General features: G+C 46.3%; 1 protein-coding gene across 3 annotated transcripts in view; it reads left to right on the top strand.

Moving 5' to 3' along the window:
* The first annotated feature begins 705 nt into the window (after positions 1-705).
* FGF14 (fibroblast growth factor 14) overlaps positions 706-20,924 on the top strand; it is a 425,616-nt gene continuing 405,397 nt past the window's right edge. Inside the window, exon 1 of one of the 3 annotated variants that reach the window (XM_063337140.1) lies at positions 706-1,549. In XM_063337140.1, the coding sequence (XP_063193210.1) occupies positions 1,342-1,549 (208 nt within the window). In that variant the 5' untranslated portion in view covers positions 706-1,341. The remainder of the gene's footprint in view (positions 1,550-20,924) is intronic. The other 2 variants (XM_063337122.1, XM_063337167.1) reach the window with 2 other exon arrangements.

The following is a 20,924-nucleotide window of genomic DNA, read 5'->3' as shown; positions in this document are numbered from 1 at the left end:
TTCCTCTAATTCTATCACTTGTTACTTGGGAGAAGAGACCGACCCCCACCTCGCTACACCCTCCTTTCAGGTAGCTGCAGAGAGCAATAACGTCTCCCCTCAGCCTCCTTCTCTCCAGGCTAAACAACCCCAGCTCCCTCAGCCGCTCCTCATAAGACTTGTGTGCTAGACCCTTCACCAATTTCGTTGCCCTTTGTTGGACAGTGCTTGGGAACTACAGTCGCGGCCCAGGACTCCACCATACGCGATACCATCCTCACAAGAAACAGACGGCACTTGCCTCTGCTGGGGCAATCCCCAACACTTTTTAGGTCCGACGCCAGCCAGGGACAGCCTCCAGAAACACCGTTTTCCCAGCTTGATTTACGCGGCCGGTGGCTGCCTTGGCCATTCCTACCCAGAGACACGGCACTACGGAGATGGCCAAAAACCAGCCTCGGGGGGCGGGCCAAATTCCAGGGGGACAGGACACTTCACACCGGGGTGGGGGGGTGGGGGGCTGGGGGGGGGTGTCCGTGCTCAGCGGCCTGCGGGCCGTGCCGGTGCCGGTGCCACACGTGGGTACGTGACGGCGGTGGGTGCCGGCGGGGGCTCGGCGGCTCCTCCTTCCCGCCCCCCCCCCGTCCTCCTCCCCCGGCGCCCGCCCGGCGACTGGGCGCCGAGGCTGCGGCGGGCGGCGCGGCGCGGCGCGGCGCGGTGCGGTGCGGGGGTGCTGCTGCCTCTCCTGCGCGGCGGTGCGGGGCGCAGCGGCGGCAGCCGGGGCCGGCAGGAGAACGGCCCGGGCGGGCGAGGAGGGCGGGCGGCGTCGCGGGGCGGCGGCGACGGCGGCGGGGACTGCGGGGACATCGCCGGGGGGCTGCGGGCGGGGTCGGCGCCCGCGGCCGGCAGCCGTTCTCTGCGCCCTCCAAGCCGGGCTTCGGCGGGTCTCCGGTGTTGCGCTCATCCCGCCCGCCGGGCTGCACAATGGCAGTCGTTCAGTAGGATGGATCCTGCCGTGGCTTTTGTTCTGCAGATCCACCCATCCTCCTAGAGCAGTCAAGTGCCAGGCTATGGTGTTCTCTCGGGGGATCTTTCTTCCGCGTTCTGCCGGTGTCTCTGATGAGGTTTTGGCCTCGGCTGGGATTTCGCTACCTTACTTTTCGTTTGGCTTCGTGCTGAAACCAAAAAAAAAAGGGATTTCTTTTCTTTCCTCTCCACGCTTTTGGTTATAATCCAGTGTTGATCTAGGGGGAATAACCGTTCAGCCTGGCTGAAAAAAAAGCATCCCTTGAAAAGTCTCAAAGAAATACACCACGTGAGGAAAAAAAACTGGGAGAAGATCGGAATATAATCATTTTTTCTATGATAAAACTGGTGCCCCTCTTCAGGAGAACTGGTCTCAATTTATTATTATGCAACAACAAGGATCTCTTCTTTCTCAGGGTGTATAAGCTGCTGGATTGCTTTTCGCCCAAATCAATGTGGTTTCTTTGGAACATTTTCAGCAAAGGATCGCATATGCTGCAGTGTCTTTGTGGCAAGAGTCTTAAGAAAAACAAGAACCAAACTGGTAAGCAATCCATTGCACTGCGTTGTTTTTCTTTTATGCTATCCTGTCTGTTGCTCGCCGAGGTAGATCTGCAATCCTGCTGAGGGGAGAAGGGGGAAATATAAGGAGGCCAGCACGGACATGCATGTGCATACGTGTATGAATAAGCAAGGAGCGGTTTGGATTAGCTTCAGCCACTGTCAAGACGGAAAAGAAAAAAAAAAAGATGTCCAAGGCGACCCTAGCCCAGCCTGTATCTCCTAGTTTCTATGTGCTATTTCCAAGGAGGAAACTTTTATATCGCTACCCTTTTTGAGGGGAAGCCGGTAGAGCCCCCCCTCCCCCCCCGCCTCCCCTCCCGTCCCCTATGCGAACCCCCCCCGTGCACACCCCCCGTCAGTTTTGGGAAGAGGAGCCCGGGTCTCCCGGGCTGGCGTGAGCCGGCCCTGCCTGCGGTGGGCGAGTGTGCCAGGGCTCAGGTCCTGCACAGCACTTTCTGATTAGCTTGCAATATGTCACCCCCCCACCCCTTCACACACCCCCCCATCCGCCTCGCTCGGCTTTCTGAAGTGAACCCCGACAACCCCCCGCCCCCGGCCTGGGGGCTCCCCCTTATCACTCACCCCCCGGGACTCTAGGCCGGGAAGGTGGAGGTGGTGGTTGTGGTTGGGGGGGTGTTGAGGAAAGGAGGTGGACACTTTCTCGGGGCTTGTGCCCAGACGGCAACTCAGCCGGCAATGCCGAGCGGCAGCGGCAGCAGCACCGCCGGGGTGGCTGCGTCCCCTCCGCCGCTCTCCCCGCCGGGATGACCCCTCTGTGTGCACACGCCGGTGTCTCCGCCTGCGTCTCCATGTCTGCCTGGCAGCCGGCATCATGCGCTTCGGTTCAGCCGGGCTCCGAGGGGGAAACTTGCAGTACATTACATAAGGAATGCAAATGCAGGTGCTCTGGGCCGCCCGGTCCCGGGGGGGTCACGCTGCTGCTGTTGCATCCCTCTTGCTCGGGGCGGCCGTGCGGCCAAACCGGCGGCTTGGGCGAGCAAGGTGGGCGAGGAGGGATGCTCGGCGGGAGGGGGAGCCGGCAGCTTTTCAGGGGAAATACCGGCCCTCCCCGCCCCCTTCACACCGGGCTCTGGTCGTCCCCCCCCGTCCCCCGGCGCCGTGCTCGTTCCCCCCGGCCGGCAGGTTGTCCGCAAGCACTGGGGAGGCGAGAGCGGCTGGAGCCCGGGCTGTGCGGGGAGGGATGAGGGATGCCGCGTGTGTGTGTGTGTGTGTGTGTGTGTGTGTGGTGTGTGTGCCGGCTGCCCTGCAGTGGCAGCTCCCGAGCAGGAGGCTCCTGACGCTGGCACTGCAGTGTAGTAGATCATAGGCTCTCCTTGCCTCTCTGACACCCCAACATCAACAAGCAGCAGCCCCGGCAGCCCGCACCCCTCTCCGCCCCGGCACAGCCGGGGTGCCGCCTCCTGCCCGGTGCAGAGAGTTGAGGTGGGCACCACGGCAGAATTGTTCTTCCCCCCCTTCCCCCCCGCCCCTCGCTCCCCTTTGCCGGCTCGTCTCGCCCCTTTCCTCCCCGCCGCTGCCGCTGCAGCAAACAGCAGCCACTTCTCAGCATACCAAAGAGGCCGAAATGCCCCGCCGGAGGCTGCGCTCAGCCTCCCGCAGAGTGCCCTTTGCTTCACTCGCCCCTTGGCGCAGCAGCGAGCCGCTTCCCCCGGCCGGGGGCAACTTCTAAACCGGGGGGGCGGGATGGGGCGGGCAGGGGCAGGGCAGCCTGCCGCCTTCCCGCAGCCCCTGGGGACGCCCCCTCTCCCCCTGCCCGGCCCGCGCAGGCGGGGGCCGTGGCCGCAGGGAGAGAGCGGAGCCGCGGCGAGGCTCAGCCTGCCCTGCCCGCTGCCCTGCCCGCTGCCCTGCCCGCTGCCGCCGCCGGCCGCCCCCCGGGGAGGTGGGGGGAACACCGGCTCCAGCGCCGTGGTGCTCTGGCCGAGCGGCGATGCTCCGCAGGAAAGGCTTGGGGATGGTGGGGGTGGTTTCTAGACCTTTCAGTTCGGGCCGGGGGGGATATAATAACACCCCCACCCCCCCCACCCCCCCACCAAAGGCCAGTGTCCTTCCCTTGTGGGGGGGGAGGCTGGTAAGGAGATGGCCCCTGAAGCCCAGACATGTCCCTCGGGGTGCCAGGGGACGGCAGCGCACCTGTCCCCCTCCCCAGGGACTTTGCCGCACTTACCCCCTCTTCATGGGGCAAGTGGGGTTTGGTGGCAGGAGTGGCACTGCCCCCCGCCGCCACTGCCGCCCTGCCTGGGGGAGGCCTGAACCGACCCAGGGGGTGCCTGGGGGGGAGAGCGGGGGGGCCGGTCTGAGGAAGCGGGGAGAACTGGGGGGACAAAAACCCGGGGGGGGGGTGTCTCTGCCCCCAGCTGCCACGGGTGGCAGAACTGAAGAGGGAGGTGGGGGCCTTGCTGTTGCCTCCCCGCCGGCCGGGTCGGTGGTCTCTCTCCCCGCCCCGCGCAGTTTGCGCCGCTCTGCTCCGGTCCGACGTGATCCCCGGCGGAGGAGCCGGGACGCCGAGCCCAGCCGAGCCGCACCCCCCGTCCTGACATCCCGTTCCCCGCTAAACTGCGGGATAACTGCCTGGTGAGGCTAACCATCTGCTTGGCAGGATTAGCTGGTAGCTCGGTCACAGGCGCTGCTGCTCTGGGGACAGGTCAAATCCATCCGGGCTGGCGTCTCCCGCGGGAGAGCAAGGACCCGGTGCCGTGATGCCCTGTCTCACCCGGCGCCCCGGGCCGTGGGGTTCCCCCTCTGCGGGCAGGTCCCCCCGCGGGAGCCGAGGAACCCGAGCTCCGCTGCGCAGGGGGCTCCACTTCCCCCCCCGCCCGCCGCCTCCGGCCCTTCCCCGGTCCCCTTTGCCCGCCAAACTTTTCAGGAGCGACTGGGCTTTTTGGGCTCAAAAGGCACGACACGAGCGAGCAGCTGCTGCTGACCCAGCCGTGCGGAAAATGAAGCAGGTTAGGCAGCTAACGCGGGCTGGAATTTCATTTTATTCAGCTATTTTCGGCCTGGTGCACTTTTTTTTTGTTGTTTATTTTTTTTGGTCCCTTTCAACAGCTGGTCCTTTTCCAGAAACGGGACTGGGTGGCTCATTTCCAGATGTTCCCTGCTTTGTGTTTCCTCTGCAGCCCTCCCCTTTGTGCGATGTCCTCCTCCCGTGGCTCCCCTGCCTTCCCCGGGGTCCCTGCCGGGTTTACCGGCACCAAACAGAGCTCTTGGAGCGAGGGGCGAGCGGGGCAGGGAGGGATGGGGTGTCCGGTGGGGTGTGTGCAAGTCTCTAGCAGGGTCGTGGCATCAGGAGGCTTTGGTTTTCAGTGGCATCAGGAGGCTTTGGTTTTCACTTGGTCATAGTTCTGTTATGACCAAATTTGAGATCCTGGAAAGAGTAGCTGCCTTTAATTGCTACAATTATTTACATCTTTACATGTCTTCATAAACAGAAAAACTTTGAGAATCAATAGATATGGCTTTGCTTGCACTGACTGATTTATGTTTTTTAACTTTTTCTGAGTACAACAGTACAGAAAGTAATGAAGCCCCACATATCTGCAGCGTCCTCTCCAGCAAGAAAATACTTGCAATGTGTTAGGCTCCCTCGGCCTCACTTGCTGTTGTAATTATTCCCATCTAAATCTGCCCATCCAGCTTGTCATACACATGGAGAGGACTTTGCAAAGTGTGAGACAAAAGAGACTTTTTTCTCACAAAGAATTAAAAATTGCTTGAGACCATAAGGACTGAGCCAGGGCTTGTAATGGTAAGATGCCGGTGGCTTCGCCTTCCTACGTTCAGTTAGGGCATGGCCAAGTCATGGGGAGGATTTGGGGCTTGAGGGGAAATGGGGAAGGAGAGTATCTCTGGGTGTTTTTTGAAGCAAATGCAACAAGTGAAGAGATGACAGCTGTTAGGGTGCCCGTGGGAGCTGAGTTAGTTGGCTGGAGTACTAGATGCCCCCTGTATCACGTTTCACTCCTGGTGGTAGCCCAGCAGACAGAGGATGGATCAGGTTTCCTCTCCATTTACCTCCAAGGAGAGGCATCTCTCCAACTGAGTCAGGGGTGTTGACAGGAGAGTAGATGGAAATTGGCATTACTATGAATATGCTGCTGATAGAGGAATTTGGGTTTTGTTAGTATCAACCCCATATCAATCTCAAACACAAAACTTACTTAAAAAGAAGAACGGCTGTGGCTGACCTGGGATCTCTGAGGAGTCCCTTGTTAAACTCCTTCTCTGTAAAACAGGCAAGACTGTTCCTTCGTGGTTGCTTATAATTTTGAAAAAGTTTCTATGTGAGGATGTGTTTGAAGCGGAAGCTTGGTTCCTGCTCATAAAATATAGAGTGTGTGTCTTTATTTGAATTTTTAAGTAAATTGCCCCCCCCCGCTGCCTTCCTTACTCATAGAAAACAAACCTCCCACCGAAAGACAAAGGGTATTTTGCCTCAGTAAGAGCTGCGGGATCAGGTCCTTGAAGTTTCTTTCATGTAGGTCTGAAAAGCAGCTCTGACTGCCTGAATACCCTAATTCCTACGCTGCTAATAAAGGCGTGGTGTGTTTCTCTCGCTCAGATGTAAAATTGCCCATTTACATGTATCTCACCTACTGAAGTTTTGTCCTCTGTGGAATGCATTTTCTGAATTTGTACAAATTTAATTATTCTTGATCCAATTAAATTGCATATTCTACTTGTTAAGGGGTGAAATTTATGCCTGCTCATGCATCTCTCTACTGTGATAAAATGCTTGCACCTAGTTCAACGTCTGCTAATGATAGGCCATTTATAAATTAATTCAAATATACAAAGGATGACTTAGGCTGAGGGAAAATATGAAAAATGTATTTACAGATGTCATTGGTTTAAATATTTATGTGTATGCAGTTTTTGTTTGAGTTTGGTGTTTACTCTACTTACCTGCTTCGATTATGTTAAGTATATTAATTTTGAGCTATAATTCCAATTGACTTCAAATTTAGATAAGGAGTGATTTATACATTCAGAATTTGTCCCCTTGCAAAGATTTTCTGTCCGGGAGATGCCTGTAAAAATACAGCCTGGAGAGGACAGAGTTGTTTGAAACTGGAAACCAGTTTTTCAAGACGACTTCGTAAAACTAAAGAGATAGGAAGGGGGGCATTAGACGGACTCTGGGATGGTATTTCATAGTTGGTGGGGTCACTACTGAGGTTTCTGTGTAGTCACTCAACATGTAGGATGAAACGGCGTGAGTCTAGAACGTGGTTGGAGAAAAGAAGCGGTTGTGTGCACATTAAACTCTGCTGAATATTTACAGACATTTGCCAGAAGTGCCTGCGAGCCCTGAGTCCTACCGGAGCAGGTTTCATTCAGTCGAGGATGATCTTGTTATTTTGGGAGCAGTGATTTTTTTTGATACCTAATTCTGTTTCAGATGGCTTTTGTGATTTTGGACACGCTGTCACTTCCCTATGCCTTGCTTTTCTGCTTGTTAAAAATTGCAGACAATGTCTGAACATTGCACAAGTGTGCTGTTGGTCCTTTGGTTTGCTTTCCGCGTTTCAGCGAATGATAGCTTTTCAAAGACATTACTAGTTTACCGAACAACTTACCGAGTAGCAAAATGATCATAAAATTTTGCAATCTTGGTTGTGAAAAACAAAATTGCTGTGGTGTAGCACAAGGCTTGATGTACAATTAACGTACCTGAGAGCTTCTTGCCACTGTACAAAAACAGTGTATGCGGTGGAAAAACTGTGTACCTAGAAATAAACTTTGCAGGACTGGGGCCATGTTTAGTTTAAAAAGAGCCTGCTTCTTGCATAGAGTGTGTTTCTATTGTCAGAACAAGCAAAGCAACTGGGAAGAAAATATTTTTATTGGATACCACGTGATAAGGTGCTCAAAGGAGTATATTCGTCTTCAGATTGGCTATTAAAAAGTTACTTACCGTGTTCTCGAGGTGAATCCTCAGAGGTTCTGAGCCACTCAAAAGTACTGAAAATTATAATTGCAAAGGGCACTGATGGTTGGCACCACGATGGACCGAACTCACAGCGAGCAAAATGTATGTAAGTGACGTATTCTTTTTGCTATGACCTGCAGCAAAGGTAAATAGCATGTGAAAAACTAACCAAGCTGTTGTTCAAACCAGGAGCGTGCTGACTTTGAAGAGGATCTTTTTGAGGGCAAAACCTCAAAAATCATTACGTGAAAGGCTTTTAGCGGATAAACGGAACGCTACGTTTGTCTGTCTGTAGCATACTCTGTTAGAAGCACTCACATTACATAGCAGCAAGGAAAGTAAATAGTTGCTGATGAGACAGCATTGAGAAGTCAGAATAATAATATCAGCAGTAAAATTCAATGCACAAGTCAGAATAATAGCACCTTCTGCAGTAAAATTCAATGCAGTAGTCTAGGTAATATACTGTGTTGAACTTAAGCAACACTTTAATAATTTGAGAGTTAATATTGGATGGTTGTGTGGGTCAAATGGCAATAAATGACGCTCAGTTGCTGGCAGAAATTGGTGGTGTAATTTTAACATCTGTATTTTGTGTTTTCACTCTGACACCTGCTTATCTTACTTCTAACTGGAAACAGGATGAGGAATGGCACTGAACAAGTTTAACGTTTGCACACTGAAGGTAGTCTCTTGAAAAATACTTGGCTTAATCATTTTGCGCCCCTAGAATTAACCTGGTCCCATCAGACAGTAGAATCGAACCCAGGTAAATTAAACATTTTAATTCCATTGAAATTGTTTTGGCTTTTGCTCTCAGGCAGTGATACAAACAAGCTGTAATCCTCTATGAAAAATTTGTTTTAAGGAGATTCCAGAAAGGTCTGTATTTCACTGAGCTGATAGGGGAATAGACTTTGCTGTTCTCTGTAAATTCATCATGTCATCCATGCTTTTTTTTGTGCCACTTTGTCATTTGGAAAAATAAGAACATAGTGAGGATACAGAATATGTGGGACTCACACCTTAGCTCTTGAACTTGTCCTGTGTCCAGCTCTGGGCATTAGGTGGTGTAAGAAAAATGTAAGACATGGGGAAAATCTAGGTTTGATTCTTCCCCTAATCGATCCTCTCACTTTTCATCTGTCACTAGACTGTCTTAAATCAGAGCTTTTAAGCAGGCCACTGCATGTAGTACCTTCTGAGGGAGCTATACACGTTAACTTGTCAAACAGCATTTCTATTTTGGGCATCAAAAACTGCGTGGCAGCGAGCTCCACGTAACCAGGAACTGTGTGGAAAGGGTGTGGAGAGGGTTGTGTTGTCAGTGGGTGCCCCTTGGTTCTTCTCCCATTGAAAAACAGAGGCTAACGCTGCTATTATTGCTCCGTGTTTGCGATTACCAATTACGGGGAGCTTTTCAGGGGTGAGTATCCCATCTATAAGGTGAAGAGCGCTTCCTTCACGGTGCCTTCTCTTTCCTTGAACTGTCAGAAAATCCTGGGCATTTCTATCATCTCATTTCCAGTGCGGTATAACTTGCCTTTGCTGAGGATATAGGATGGCTCTGGCTTTGGAGGACAAAGACGAGGCAGCAGCTGACACATCCCTTTGCATGCTCTGCTTTCGTCCAGGTAAAAGGAGTTCATTCCTGCAGATTTTCTAGGCCTATGGGATAAGGAAGTATCTTCTGCAAAGGGCATGTTTTCACAAAGTCCTTTCTCTTGAGGGAAGAAGCGGGATATCGTTCCCTTGAACAAGGTTTTAAAGAATTAAACTCTAGTGTACCAAAACCTATAATTTTATACCAGTGTTGAATGGTTTGAATAGGAGAGAGAGCTTGCATATAAAAGCAAAGACTTCTGTTTACATATAAATCTCTTGGTTCTCACCAATGCTAGCAAAGGAAATAGACAAGAATTTCGTTGCCCTTTAATGAGGTTTGAGCCAAAAATGTTCATTTTAAGACAGCAAGTTTGCCAGACTTGTTACTCTTTCAGTAAATGTATTTCTAAGCATGTCCTGCTATGTTTAAACAAAACGTCCAGATTAAACAGTTCCCAGTTCATGCTTCCCATTAGAGAAGTGCATTATGGAGCACCACTATTCCCCAGTAGTTTCATTGCTAATATAGGTACATTTACTGACATTGAGCAAGATGAACAGGAGCTACCAGGGCATAGTGGGAAATAGAGAAAAAGATGAGGAAAAATCATACAGTAGGGAAATGCTCCAAAAAAAAATATAATCGGTTAAATCATCAGTACAGCAGTATCTTATAAAATAGAGAATCCTATCAGGAATATCTTAATAAAGGTTAAATTAATAGTAGTGCTTATTAATTCATAGTGCTTATGATATGAAAAAACATTTTACAGTTCTGGTTTTCTTGTAACTAGAAATTGCAAGTCGATACTCAGACTGCTAATAGTCCCCGAGAAGCTGAACATAAACGTGATTTAGGCAGATTATCCCACTAGGAGATCAACCCAAGATCTCAGATGTGAATTAACTTCAGGCTGTCTAAAACCCAGGTGCAATTTTGTGGCATGGACTCTTCCAGCTTTGACTAAAATCCATGTTTTTAAATGTCATTGACAGGTGGATTAAAATTTGTAAAGCCTGTGTCCCCCAGAGATTTCCTCCTAGCCCCTTGCCAGTATAAATGTTTTTTTTTTTCATGTTTGTCCCCATGTGAAGGAGACTTTCTGCCTCAAAAAATAAGGATACTTATTTACAAAGACATTTGCCAGTCTCCTGGCTTTACTCAGACCTGTTTTATCTCTGTGATTATGACCTTGACCCGTCCCAAACACTGTCACCTCTGTTACAGCCTTTCACACCTCTTTCCATTCTTTCACCTGCTGCTTGTGCAGGTGTCTCACCTTTTTACTTTGAGTTAGGGTATCTCAGGAAAATTAGCCCTTAATTATATTTCTTTCAGATATTTTTAAGTTGTCTCCAGCACCACTTTGAATAATTAGCTAGTGGCAGTGAGCAGAATGACTGTACAGGTTATTACTGATGTAACAGATATTTATGATGGATGAAGGGTAAGCTGATGGACTCTCCTTTGTTTTATTGGGAATGAGCTGTATGAATGATGGGTTTCCCACTTTCTGCTAATTTACAGTAGCAGAACAGTAACAGAAGTACGTAAATGTAGAGGCAGTAAAGCACCTGTGATTGATTAGGAAAAGACAGCAAAATCAGCAAGATGATTCGGAAGACCTAAGAACAAATGTTATCCTTTTCATTTTTTTGAGGATTGTTTGAGGATAATACTCGCTTGAGGATAAAATGCTTTATGTGGGATTCTGCTGTTAAAGCAGGACAACTCAACTTCCAGGAAAGTTTTCTGGATAATAAAGCTGAGCAATTCTTACTTGACGTGGTAGGGGATCGGTGCCAGGTCCTGGCTTTGCTGGCTGCCATGAGTGCTGCGTGCCTCCTTGAAACTTGTGGTACCCTGCTGAAGAGTTCCCAGAGAACTGCAAGACCTGTGTGGATGCAGGGCATTCCACATATGTCCATACCTTCTGCAGGGTACAGACAGAGCAAACTTGGTGCCTGGATCTCGCTTGCCTTTTATTCACCTTCTTCACCTTTGATTGAGTTCATTGTTGATAGTCTGGTTTTGCGACATTAGTGCATGAGAGGATTATAACATGCCACTTCAGTGCAACACGCTCTGGGGTTCCCGCTGACCAGGGACATTTGTGGCAAAACCAGTGACTGTGGGTGTCATTACTCCCCGTGTTCTGAACTGTTGGGCTCTGCCTACCTGCACAAAGTTTTGAAACGTGTCAAAGATGAATTGCCTTGCCTTTGAAACTTGTAGCATGGACTCTTCTTCCATGGAACAGGACACCTAAAAGCAGTACGGGATTATTTTACAGCAAATATGTCATAATGTAGTGTTTGTATTGAAGACTCATATTTTTTGAAGGAGGCCTTGTTTTGTTTTAGAACTGGAGTTTAAACCCTGACGATGTTCATGGAGTTGTAAAAGTGTAAGAGAAAAAAACCAGAGTTGTTGTAGTTTCTTAGGTAATACATATCTGTGTAAAATCAAAGAGTTTACTCATGGTAGGAGAAATGTGCGCCAAGGTAGTGGGAATGCAGTCATTGTGATTTTGTGTTCTAGTATCTTTCCTCATTTCAGTTCATCTTTGCAGTTTATAAGAGGTGATGTATCTGGGGCATTACTGACATGAAGTGGAGATGAGTCCTGTGATTTGTGTGCCACGGAAGATATTCTCTCCTCACCTGAAGGCTTTCAGTGAAAGTGTATCTTAGAAGACATTGGCTTTCTTAGTACTTCAGCATCACGCGTGTTGATTTTGACCATTGCCATACACCACTGAGGAAAACAACAGTCTAAGGGGTTCCTCAAGGTACCTAAGTAAATATGGTGCTGCCGATTGAAAAACCAGTCTTTAAGCACAATGAGAAAAAAAGAACTGAACCTAGGGATATACAGGTGAATATCATGGTAGTTTAACTATATGGCTGCTTAGTTTCTTGGCCCCTTAGATGCTGGGTGAGAATGATTTTATTCCAGTTGCGCCAGCTGCCATCACGATGAAAGCGCAGGCAGCAGTTTAGGACCTTATAACCAACACAGAAGTAAGCTGTAAGTTGTGCAGTCTAGGTTAAAACGTTTTAATAAAATATCAAGAGAAACATCAACATGAGGGTTCATTATATTTGTTGAGGCCCGTTTTCCTTGGCTTTCAGTGGCAGGCTGGAGTGACTATGGTCTAAGCTGGCTGCCAAAAAAAATGCCAGCTAATAGATTTAAGATGAAAGGTGAGGAAAAGATAAATACTAAGCACTTGTAGTCATATATGTAGGTTAAGAATTTGGGGGTGGAACTTGATGAAGTTTGAACAAAAGTAAGTCAGAATGTGATGTTAGTACATTAGGTGAGATTTTTTTCAAGCGCTGTGTGGATGATACATGAATAGTGTGGGATGCTCTCTCTCCCACTTATTCTCAGAGGGAGATGAAAAACCAGAATGACAAAAGAAATTATAAAGTAAATAATAAAGGGATTAAAGGAATCTGTAGTCATTTAGAAAGGTTAGTGATAGAGAGTCCCACAGGCAAGCAGAATTTAGAAATTGTTTAAGCTACTTATCAATTGAAGAGCAAATAGATCTGAAATTTAAGGACATTTTCATGGAAAACATCTATTTCTAGAAGTGTATCTTTCCCAAGGACATCTAAGAGAGTTACATTTGAGAGTCTAGCCTCTCTCAATTTATTCCATTTATAGCTATCTTGCTAAAGGTGAGATATCCTTGTAAATGTTGCTTCACCTTTATAAGTGAAGGTGTTCCCACACTCTTGTGAGCCTACCAGCTGTCATTGCACAGCTCTGAAGGAGTGGCCTCCACGGTGACCTTAGGCTGAGTGTCCCGTGCCTCCTGCCTGCCTGCCTGCTGTCGCACGGATGGTCTGCAAGCCCTCTGCGTGAGCACGCCTGGCCACCCTTGCCGTTTTGGACCTGCGTGGGCATGTGGAGTCCTACCTGTGCTCCAGCTGCCTGGGCTAACACCTGCAGGAGAGGTGGCACACGAGTCTACTCATGGGGGTGGCCCTCAAGCTGTGCTGGAACAGTCAGTTGCCACAGTAACTGCTGGTGAGACAAAATCTATTATTCCCCCTCTCCCCCCAAATTGATTTACAACACGTGCAGCGTACGTGCTTCTGTGGATCTTAAACTTTGTAAATCTTTGTATCAGAAACCATGCACTGGGTGGTATAAACTATAGAGGTATCCGACACTGGAAGCACTTAAATAGCTTTTGTCTCTATCAGGAAGTTTCAAAAGCATTTCTGCACGCTTACAAGCATTAGGCACCATGAAGGAGGATAGTATAGGTTCAATATTAATTTGCCTTTTTCTTCCAGGGGCTTATTAAGTCCACAGTCAAACAGGCCAAGAATGTTAGGTGACGTTCAGACCTGGTAGATCACCATAAATCTGCATCAAGAAGCTTATACTGGAGATGTTAAAGTAACTTCAAAGGGAGATCCAGTCTCGTCTTCTCATTAACAGATGGCAAGTAAGAATTGTGAGTAAGAACTGTCCACCTTCAGTTTAGCATTGATATCCTTCCCCCACCTTAAACTCCTCCTAGTTGTTCAGGAACCTAAGAGTGAATTTATGTTGCTTAATTAAAAAGGGCCAGGGATTCATCCAAGTCCAAATGGCTCTGGCTGGCTCATGTCCACATTACTTACAGTTACCACCCTCCCCAGCAGATTTGGCTTGGAGAAAGCTGGCTGAAGTACTCCAAAATTGCCTAGGAGTTAAGGAACAAGTGTGGGTGACCAGGGGTCTAGCAGTTATTTTATTTAGCAGTATGAGCACAGCCAAAGAGGATCAGAAAACCCCTTTCACCTCCACTAAGGAAAGTTAGGGCAAGGTCTGCCTGTCGGGTGATTTACTTGTGCCCCCAGCCCCAGTGTGGGAACGCACCTGGGCTAATGACAGCATATGACACCAACCCAGCCAGGCAAAGGGGTACCAGAGCGTCAGCAGAAGGGATGAATCCCAGCTTCATCCTTTGAGGAAGGAGAACCTAGAAAGGGGCTTCCCTTGGGCTTTCGGTTAACCCTCTGAAAAGCTGGTGGAGTAAAGAGACCAGAGTGTCCCGCTTCGGAGTAAGTCTTTCAGATGAGCAGCAGAGACCCGAGTCTGCAAGGAATGAATCTGATGAATTTCTGAGGAGGGCAGACAGACAGGAAGGGAGGCTCAGTCTTACTGGGGAAAGCAACAGATTTTCCCTTTCTCCTCTTTCTGACAAGAAGATGTAGCTCCAGGATAAGGAAGAGCTGAAGGACAGGAGGTTTCCTCTGTCTATAAATAAAGCCTTTTTCTTCCACTTCACTGACTTGTACTTGCTTTCCTCCTCACTGACCTGACTAGGGATCACCCCTTCCTTTGTGTGAGCACGTACAACGAAACTGGTCAACACTATCGGTCATCCGAGTAACCTGTTGTTTTAATGCACACCCATCTTCTATTTGCTGAGCTATATGGACATCGATCTGAGTTGCTGCTGCAAGTGCTTCTTGATCTTCCTTTAATTAAAGGGTACATACTTCTGCCCACATAACCACCAGTCCCTCCCTTCCCTGATATAGTCGTGAGGAGCACAAGTAAAGAAATATTTTTACTGATTATTGATGCTTTAAATGTTTTGGCAGGCTAAATCTGGTCATGGTCTGTGAACTAAAAGAGCCTGGCTTATAGTCTGATGGTATGCTCCAGTATATTTGTTTGTATTTTTCCTGTATTAATGAAAATTAGAAGTGATAAAGCAGTTTTGGGTTTGTTTTTTATTTTGTTTTGTTTTTAAATAGTTCTAGGGAAAATCGGTTTATAGCGCTTGGAATCTCTTGATTCTTTTCTCTGAGGATGAAAAGGGTATGTTTACTCTAGCATTTAATGCTAAATATGAAAAAGGTTGAATTTAAGCAGCGGATTATCCTCTTTTCATGAATTCCCTGAAAACCCTTTAAGGTAACTATTCCTTTATGAATTTAAAATCTGAAGAAACCTAAGTATCATTACTTAATCTGGGACTAAGAAAGGTGTTACATTTAACAAGAACAGAGATTATTATGTTTTAAATGCCTACAGTAAAGTCAATTGTGAAAAGCTCTGATGATGGGACGTAGTTTTCTGTTGCCTTAAAATAAAGCACAGTGAGGGGCTGTGTCCAGCATGTGGACTTGTTACAAAGAGCTGGGTTTTCTGAAACTACTCTAACCACTCTGTAAATTTGGAAGTCGAGTCAAATCTTCTAAGCCGGTAGCGTCTTTTTAGCAATAGAGGAGTAAAAGACTTCAGTAGAAATGCCTCTCAATTTATTAGGTGTCTATCTTGGAAACTTTTCTTCAGTTAGTAGCACAATAATGCAACATGTCCAGGACCTTTCACACGGCATGGCAATTAAGCCAACTTGGGCCAAACTGCACTGAGATTCTTTCCAAGAATGAAAATACCTTTTTCTTCATTCCCCCTTCCAGGCTGGGGAAAATGAAGTTTTTTGATGTCTCCTTGTTTACACTGTCTTTCTTTTTGGCATGCTACCCGAAAGCTGGAACTTCTTCTGGAAGTTCCTTCCTATTTGCTTTGCTCCGTTGTCCGATTAGGTCATCGAAGACCTCCAAAGAAGGGTTTTACAGGAAGGTAAAGGGAGGATGCTCTCCATGGACAGAGCATGGGACTGTTCTTGTGATGGAAGTGATCTTTGCCCTCAGAGGAAAATAAAGTCTTTTTGGCCTTGACACACTGCTTTGGGTTTTTAAAATCTAGCTAAATTTAAATACACAAATCCTTTCTTGATAATCCACCACTCCTTGGTCTCTGTAAGGGAAGGCCCCTGTTTCTGTGGAAGACAATGATTTTCTTGTACAGATTAAATGGTTCTGTGCTTAATCTAATATTACTTGAAAAAGTCTTACAGCATGAGGCTCAGTCTGCTCCATCTTCTTGTCTATTTTAACTTACAGTGACTAATTTGGAGAAGAAGCATGTCTTTCCCAGTTTGCATTCAAGGGCATTAATGTATAATGAAACCAAACTAGCTCTACAGAAACCAAATAGAATAAGCAACAAATGAACGGTTGAGACAGAACAACAATTTCCCCCCATGTGGGCGCTGTCATCTTGGGTTTTCCCTCTAAAGAGAACTAGGCTTTTTCTCAGAATCACAAAGTTCTTCATTTTTTTTCATTGTTCTATTAGGTACAGACAACAGTGGAAACCAGAACAAACTGGAGGTTACACAAATAGATTTCAGAAGTCTCAGTGTGTCTTCAATGAAGGACTTCGAAGCAAATTTGTAAAATGAAAGGCTGAGTTGGCAGGAATTACTAATCCTTTTGAAAAAATACTTCTAAAAAATGGAATATCAGAGAATGAAAGTTCAAACTGCAAACATTGCAGTATACAAATTAGTAAGCAGGTCACCTGGTAGCCTCTTTGCTCCTGATACATGGCACTAATGTTTTCTGTCTGAGGGGGATGTCCAACAGCAGTATCCTAAGACACCAACAGAGTACTATCATTTTTATTTTTTTTTTAATCCAGTACAGAAAGATCAGGCTAGTGTAGAAATACGTGGCATCGGTAGATATTAGCAGTACTTTCCAAAGAACACCACTAAAAATACTAGTTCTTTTAAGGTTAGATGTAATGATGAGTTTATAAAGCTTATGAAAGGGCACTGGTGGAATGGCCAGTATATAACGTGCTGCCCAGCAGACTGCAGTACATTCAACTAATTATGAAATAAAGGTCCATCACCACAACAAAATGTAAAAATTCTTGCTTTAAGTTCAGCGCTGTTTGACTTAGGAAGGCAGTTAAGCTAAAAAGCTCCGTGGTACTATGCCCATTGTTCGCGGTACCCTCTGTGAGTGCCCAAGCCTTTTGAACTGAGAATCCACTGAGACAGCCAGGCAGCCGAGGTGGTGAAGCAGTGTTTTCTGGAGAGTTTATGGGAAACAATTATATGCAATTTGTTTAAATTAGTGGTGAGCAGTTCTACATTCACGATTGTCTTAGCGCTAATAAGTAGGAGTGTCTGCAGTGTGGTACTTCGTGTGCTCATGTTGTACCTGTGCTTCAAGAGGAGCCGGATCTTTCATCACACCCAACGCTTGCATACCCAAAGGATGGAGATGAAGCTTTTTTGCTCAGATATTTTTACAAGTTCATTTTACGTCACTGTGCCTTTGCGTTCCTGTTGTCTTTTTTCTGTTTTGTTCGTAACCGGGCAAACTGTTACCACACTATTTTCAAGGTCATAATTTAGCCATTGCTCCTACGTTTCCTGTCATAGCCCTGTTAAAAGACACCACATTTGTTGTTATATTCCACAGCTGATGACTGGGTGGACTGCTCTTGCCCTGGGATGCATAGTTACCTAACTAAGATTAGGCAATATTTTAATTCAGATATGTAAATATGATCGTGTTACAGAGTTTCTTTAACCTGTATTTCCCCTTCTTTGCCCGCAGAAGACATGGGCGTGGGAAAATCACTTTTGCCAGTGTCATGGTTTCTACTACAGTCCATCTGCTTATTCCCCTCCTTCCTCCTTCAGCTCTCTTTTCCCATCTTCTTTTCAGATGCATTTGTTAGCATGAGAGTGAAAATCCTGCTTTAAAGCACCCAGCAGGGAAATTTTTCCTCCTGGGGATGGGATGTGGAGCAAGGCTTTCTCACCGCTCTCTCCAGTTCTGTGGGCACAATACAAAGCCGCTGTCAGCTCACATCCTTCGCCGCGGTGCAGCACCTTGGCAGCACTACACTTTTTTGTGTATTTTAAATCCTGATGGACTTTAAAAAGCCTGAGAGCTAGGACACCTCTGCTGTGCTCTGTAAGAGATCTCATGGTCCTTCTCCTACAGTTCCCTTCAGTGGTGAGAGGAAGTATCCGGTGCCTCCTTTCAATGCCATGGTGACAATTGCTGTCACCCTCGGAGCATGGTGCATGGCCCCGCTACCTGATAAGATTCCACATGGCCCCGCTACCTGATAAGGTTCCGTGTGGCAAAGCTGTTTCATGATGGAAGAAACCCTTGCTTTAGGAGCAAAGAGATTTTGAGCTTTGTGTTTATGATGCTGTGGGGCAAATACTGCCCTTCTGAGAACAAGCTCTGCTCAGAACAAATTAGGGTGGATTCAAATAACAGATGGGAAGGGAAAAGGCTTCTGAAATTTCTCTAGAGAGAGCACAAGACCTGCTCACTGTAGCATCCAGCCTGTGTGCAGAGGGATTTGCATGAGTGGAATAGGGGGAGGAAAGAACAAAGCCAGTAAATCCACCAGTACCCAGGTGTCCTGCAAATGAGCTTTGGGGTTTGTGGCTGAGATATCAAAATTTTTGGGTCTTATTACTAAAAGTTCTTCCGTTCTACAGAAGGTGAAAAAAGAAAAGTAGTTCCAATTTTATTACAGAGAGCCTTCCTGCACTCCCGTGTGCTATACTGACAGTATTCACTGTGTACACCCCTCCCTTCCGGCCCTGCCAGGCTCATGGATAGCACAAGTTTCTTAATACTTACAAAATTACCTTTATCTTGATTCTTCTTAATCATGCCGCAGCCATTTCGGCCGTGTCCACTTGACTTTGCTCCATTTCTGGTGATACTGTAAAGAGGATTTAAGAAGATAATGTCTAAACAGGAGCCAAATAGTCATATTTATAATTGTACAAGGACCTGCAAGAACACTTATGGGTCAATTTTGGTGTTACTGCCCTGATATCTCACGGTTTGGCACATACAAAGAAGCATGAAAGATTTTTCAGTGGATGGTAGTTCTACTAGGTTTTGGTTCTTTGCAGGCAATTTTAGTTTAAAAGGTCTGGCGATAATTTGAGAGATAAATAGGTTAATACACATTATACAAATTCCCATTCTGATGTTAAGAGATCACAAAATGTTCTTACAGGTAGATTGTTGTGTTAATGGTGGGATCGAGCTCATGGTTTCATTGTCATGTCTTGGAATAACAGCTGTATTACAGAAAAACCCTTTTTGTTTGGATTATCCAACCCCAGGCCAAAGCACTTTTCGGCGAGGGGAAGCACTGCCTTTGGTTTGGATGGGTGCTGGAGACAAAATTTCCCTACGCTTATTTAATAAATCACGATCCATTCAGTTAGCAACAATGTAATGTGGAAGGTGCAACTGGCCTATTTGGCTTTTAGGTTTTTCCGTTTTGATTTAGAAACATTCAATTTCTTAACCAGCCTTTCCCAACCAATGCATTTCAGTATTTTTATAGATTTAATGAACAGCTCAATCATTCAGAAATTGTATCAATTCAGTAATAGCAGGCTCAAAGCCCTGTATGTGCCCAGGTAAAGCCGCTAACCTTTGGTTGTGTTACAAGGATTAGTAGCAAAAAGCAAGTAAAAAGTTGCTGTATTTAAGATGCATTATTCCTGCAAATGATCCAGTTGTTTTATTTTTCCTTCAGAAACTAAGTTATTCTTTCTGAGTATCTTTCCTCCCATCCTCCCACTTTTTTTTTTTTTTCCTTCCTGCTGCTCTTGGAAACTGGAACAAAAGTGTTGCAGATTGCTTTCCCTCTCTCTCTACGCATTTGGACCCTTCCTCGCTGTTAGTGGTACCTCAAGAGGCCTAGGCGTGGATTGATTTTACTGTATCCAGCGACTCACTGTACAGCGCGTTCATACCGAGCTGCACGATCTGTGCCACCTCATCAAGGCTCAGGCTGCAGCTTTGAATTTGAATTTGAATTCTGCATGCAAAGATGATAATTCCTACAATTCACAAGCTCATGTCTGAACTCATGTTTTTCATTCATATACAGTGTTAGAAATACAACAGAAAAATATTGCCTGCATGCAAGTCTGAGGAGATACAAGAACCCCGAGACTGCTGGGCCAAAGTTGTCACTCCTGTAAATAGATGAAAGTGTATTGACTTATTAAGGATTGTCTCTTTATAAACTGGCACTAAACGCTGTATATTTTTTTTTTTTCTAAAAGACCCAGTTAGGGAGTGGTCCAGTGGCCTAATATAATAAAAAAATAAATAATAAAATGTAGCCATATACAGAACCTTATTAATAGAAGCAGCAAACATATGCATGTCAAAGAGAGAGCAAACCAGTTAAGAAATAAAATTAAAGATTGTAGGGTATTTTTAGTGCCTAAATTAAGAAAAATGTTCACATTTAATAAGCAGGGAGAAAACAGATGAAAAGTGAATTCTATGTAATTTATTTATTGCTATTTTAGCCTAAGGTGATTTTACTTCTATAGATAGGAAAATACTTAAGTAGGAAATAAGGAAAGTATTTGTATCTTAATAATGTCTTTTAAAAGACAGTAATTACTCACTGTTTACTCTAGCTAACCTTGACGCTAAGTAAATTTCTTTGTTAACAGTCTTCATTGGTCTTTGAAAATGTTCCAGGGATAAAGGGAAGGTAATGCTTCGTTTGTCTTACCAGTGACTTTGTTCTCTCTTATTAACTAAACAGGTCACAGCAGCTGTAGGTGTGGAGGCCCTGAAGATGTGGTCATATACATCTTCACTTTTAGAACCAAGATTGGAAACCTGTCTTGCTTGAAATACCTTTTCAGGGACAAAAATGATTGAGAATAATGTCATCATACAGTTAAAAGAGAATTTTGGATGGTTACTGTTCTTCATGCCAAGACTCCACAGTACTTACTGCTTTCTGTCCAAATTTGATATCTCACTGGGCAGTGGCAAAGGATGGGATTTTATTGAGTGCCTCTTCTTTATCTGCATAGTATTGCCATGGTCAGGAGAAAAAGCACTAAAAATATGTGCTGACTGTGCCAGATGCCTCTCAAGAAAATGCCCACACAATAAT

Source organism: Chroicocephalus ridibundus, chromosome 1 (assembly GCF_963924245.1).
Source record: "Chroicocephalus ridibundus chromosome 1, bChrRid1.1, whole genome shotgun sequence".
Classification (NCBI taxonomy): domain Eukaryota; kingdom Metazoa; phylum Chordata; class Aves; order Charadriiformes; family Laridae; genus Chroicocephalus; species Chroicocephalus ridibundus.
This window is presented reverse-complemented; position numbering and strand designations above follow the sequence as displayed.